The sequence below is a fragment of the Elaeis guineensis genome, chromosome 8 (genome assembly GCF_000442705.2).
Source record: "Elaeis guineensis isolate ETL-2024a chromosome 8, EG11, whole genome shotgun sequence".
In the NCBI taxonomy this organism is placed as follows: domain Eukaryota; kingdom Viridiplantae; phylum Streptophyta; class Magnoliopsida; order Arecales; family Arecaceae; genus Elaeis; species Elaeis guineensis.
Genome location: NC_026000.2, coordinates 4,351,756 through 4,355,629, shown reverse-complemented (window position 1 = coordinate 4,355,629; position 3,874 = coordinate 4,351,756). Strand labels below are relative to the sequence as shown.

Here is a 3,874-nt window from a genome sequence, read left to right as displayed (position 1 = left end):
TTATTTTTTAATTATTACTACGAGAATATTCTTCGACCGTTACCGCCGAAAGCAAGATCGGTTGACCCTCAGGGAGGGGCCACCTATCTCTGCCTTTTGATCGCACACGTGCGTATGACGGCGACACTTCCACTTCTCGCTCCCGCGGCGGAACCACCAACGAGGAATAGTACCAGAGGAACCCCCAAACTAAAGGGTGTGATCGAATCCGCTGTGGGTCGCAAACTGCAGGTTAGCATCCGCGCACGCATTGGGATTTCACGAGAATTCGAAAATACACGCGGTAAGGGAGCGACAAATTAGCTTGGATTTTCTTAATTAATAAGTAAAACAAAATCCAGTATTTGCTGAGATGGAGACAGATGTAGCATTTAATGGTGCAGTAAAGAAAAATAGAAAAAAAATATACATAGAAAGCTTTTTTTTAAAAAAAAAAGAAAGGGATTTCTTTTTTTTTTTTTTCTTTCAAGTGAATTCCCCCAAACTCTCAGTCTCAGCCGCCGCGGCCGGCGGCGGTTAGACCTTTAAGGTGGAGGAAGCCTCAAATAGGGAAGAAGATGACGAAGATCGCTGTTTCCTTGTATGGCTTCTAGTTGTCCCCGAAGAGGGAACAGAGGAAATAGTTGCCACCGTAGGAGCAGAAGAAGCAGTGGTGGAAGGAGGGAATCGAGTGGAATGGCTCCTCAGCTTCCTCCTCTCCCCTTCTCGCCTTCCCCTGGCTTCCTCTCCCCGACTCCTCACCGCCGCCACTTGCACCGGCAGCACGCAATTTAAAAGCAAACCTAAAGATTTCACCAATAACGCCTCAGAAACCTCCGAAAAGTCGGAATTTTGGATCCAAAAACGAGATCTATCTACTGTAAATGTGAAAAGAAAAGCACCGATCTTGGCGAGGCGATTGACCCAGCGGGGGATGGGCTTGTTGGTGAGGCGAAGGCAGGTCTCGTTGCAGAAGTGGTTGCAGTTCTTGGAGATCAGGTTGTAGGTGTTGCCGGTGTAATCCGTGGCGAGCTCCTCCATTAGCGCCCGCACCTCCCGTGGCCCCATGTCCGTTCGCCCGATCAGGATCGACTTCCGGAAAACGAACCCGGGGCACTGCCGCGGCTCCCCCTCGAAGATCCCCGGCGTCGCGTGCTCGTGCGCACCGTACGCATACTCCACCCCGTGCACTACCCCATCCAAAAACCTTAACCCTGGCTCAATCACCCCATCGCGAACAAAAAAAAAAAAAAAATCCCAGCTTTAAACCGTGGAAGGGGAGAGAGAAAGAAAAATGTCACCTTGGACGCCGGAATGGTAGACGCCGAGGCCGAGCCAGTAGGCGTAGCCATTGATCGGGGTCAGATCGTAGACGTTGAGGTAGACGGGCACCGTCCCGGTCTTCCGCTTCCCGGAGCTCCCTCTGATGAACATCTTCCGGCAACGGAGGCCGGACGGAGTCTATCAGAACGGCGGCTACGGCGACGGCTTTATACAATTTCGTTTTCTAACACTGATTTGATATAATCTCGAGCTATTCTTCGCCGGCGGTGAGGATAGGAGGGAGGTGGAGGGGCAGACAGGGACGAAAGGGGCAGGGGCATTTAGGGAAAAAAAATCTACATAGTGGTCAAAGAAAGGAGAATTGGTTCCTTCTCTTCGAACTGCTGGTGCTTGTCTTTTATTGCGGAGTGGGCGGCTCGCCTCGGTTTGCTCTCCGCTATCTCCCTGTTCTGGGTATAATCCGATGATCCTCTGGAAACTTAGTTGTGTTCGTCTTCCCGAAATGCCCCCCACCCGTAGCGGCTTTTGTCACCTTTTCGCACCGGCATTCGTCTTATATCGGCGACCCGTTTTGTTCTATTTCCGAAATGCTAATTTTCCGTTACAGTTGCAATTTTATTGCGCATTCTTTTGCTATTATCCCAGCTATTAAAAAAGAAAACGGTGGAGCCGCGTGGGCAACGCTTTTTTTTTTTTTTTTTTAACTTGATTTTGGGAAACTGAGATCTATTTTACCTTATGCGGGTGGTCTTTGTAACCGGCTGTCCCTGGTTGGCTGCTTCCGATTTCAGGAAACTTTTCCTGGAATTGTTGATGGATGTGGGACACGTAAATGGGGGGAAATATGTTTAGGGATGGGAGAGACAGAGTTTCTTTCACCTGGGGGGAAGGTGTTGTTTATGAAGAAGTGAAGCCTACGTAAAGGAAGAAAGGATGGGATCGAATGATGTTCCAATTGTAGTGGTTCATGTGGAAGGATCCTGAAGCAGCAAAGGGATGCCGAATGTATAATATTTGGATTTGTACAATTGCACGGCGTTTTGGATCTCAAACATTTATTTTTTTTAAAAAAATTTCGATATTAGAATCGAACTCCAACTTTCCTGCCCAAGTGAAAAGGAGTGATATTGTTTCAACTTTCTCGGTGTTTGTCCTTTTTTTTTTTTTTTATAATATATATTAATTCATATCATATCTGAACATACCTGAGATTACCTTCTCACACGGAGGGATTAACTGACCCTGAAATGATGATGGATTGCATGTAGTAGCCAAAAAATAAGGAGTGACATAATAAGGCATATATTGGGATGCAGTCTTGTCGACTAGGGGGTTACATGCCCATTCTTGCAAGGTGTTTATTAAGTATTTGATAAGAGATTATTGCATCATTGTTTAAGATGATTGGTGACACCTCTATTAATTTTAGAAGAGTGGGTCTTAAGATTCTAGTTGCCAATGCATAAAGGTCTGCATGTACCACAACAGCTTAGGTAAAGATTAGTTGAATATCGAAAAATTATTATAGAAAACTTTAGATGGAAAGTGACATAAGAGAACAAAAATTGTGAACAATTGCATTTGTTTGCTGCATGATATATATTTTCCCAATGGACTAAGTAATGTTATATGTTTGTTCAATTGGACTGTGATTATGGGGTGATTGATTAATTGATTTCAAATTGCCATGCTAGCTATCAAATTATCACTTTTTACATATGTACTTATTTTGCCTTCACAAACAATGAAATCTACAATTGGAAGCCCTTTTCATTGAGTCCATACATCTATATACATATACACTAGACTTCAGGACATGCAATTTATAGGAAAGGAACAAAGTTGAATCAATTGGAACATACATACGCTCTGGAGGGAGCAAGTTGAAGGAAGAAAGAAAAATATGCATGGTATCGCATAGCATATAGGATTGCGATTGTGCCTGTACAGAGAAAGAAAGGAAGATGCAAAGCAGGATTATTGAGAATGATACCCTAAGAATCTGCATTATAATGATAGGGATCATGGAGTTTTGTGTTCAACAGCTTTATCAGATTTTGGAAAAACTCTTATTGGCTCCACGGTCAAGTGAGACATGAAGTTTCATTTGCTCTACATGCCTCAAATTAAATCATCTCAAAATGCAGAATCTGAGTGCCGAACCTTGAAAGCATAATGTGAATCTCAAGGTAGTTTAAATGACCTCTGCATCAGCATGAACTTATTAACATCATTGAATTTGGATGAACAAACTATGGTGCCAGACTCCATTAAGATGGCAGCATGAGCAAAGGGTGAGGGAGGTACAACAACCCTGCTTCTCTTTCATTACCTAGCTAACCAATTCCAGTTCTTTGTCTCATTGACAATCATCCGCAAGTCCAGTTGCTCAAGCAAGAATTCCATCCTTGACTTTTCCATTTCAGACCAATCTCGAGTACCGAAGAAAAATCACGATTTGAAATGAATCAAAATATTGATTTGTTTTGTTACAGGAATAGCACTTATTAATAGTAAGATTGCCCGATGGGTTGGATGTACATCTGCTCCTCTTGCATTCTTTTTTGAGCCAAGAGCTCCCCAACCTTAGTTTTTAGCACTAGAAGGCTCA

The 3,874-nt window shown here is 43.7% G+C and overlaps 1 protein-coding gene across 1 annotated transcript; it reads right to left on the bottom strand.

The window, feature by feature from the left end:
- Positions 1–310: 310 nt before the first annotated feature.
- Positions 311–1,725, bottom strand: LOC105050704 (deSI-like protein At4g17486). The gene is given in 3 exon segments (XM_073242823.1): positions 311–795; positions 798–1,169; positions 1,281–1,725. Coding segments are annotated over 3 exon segments (711 nt in total). The 5' UTR covers positions 1,414–1,725; the 3' UTR covers positions 311–589.
- Positions 1,726–3,874: the final 2,149 nt, after the last annotated feature.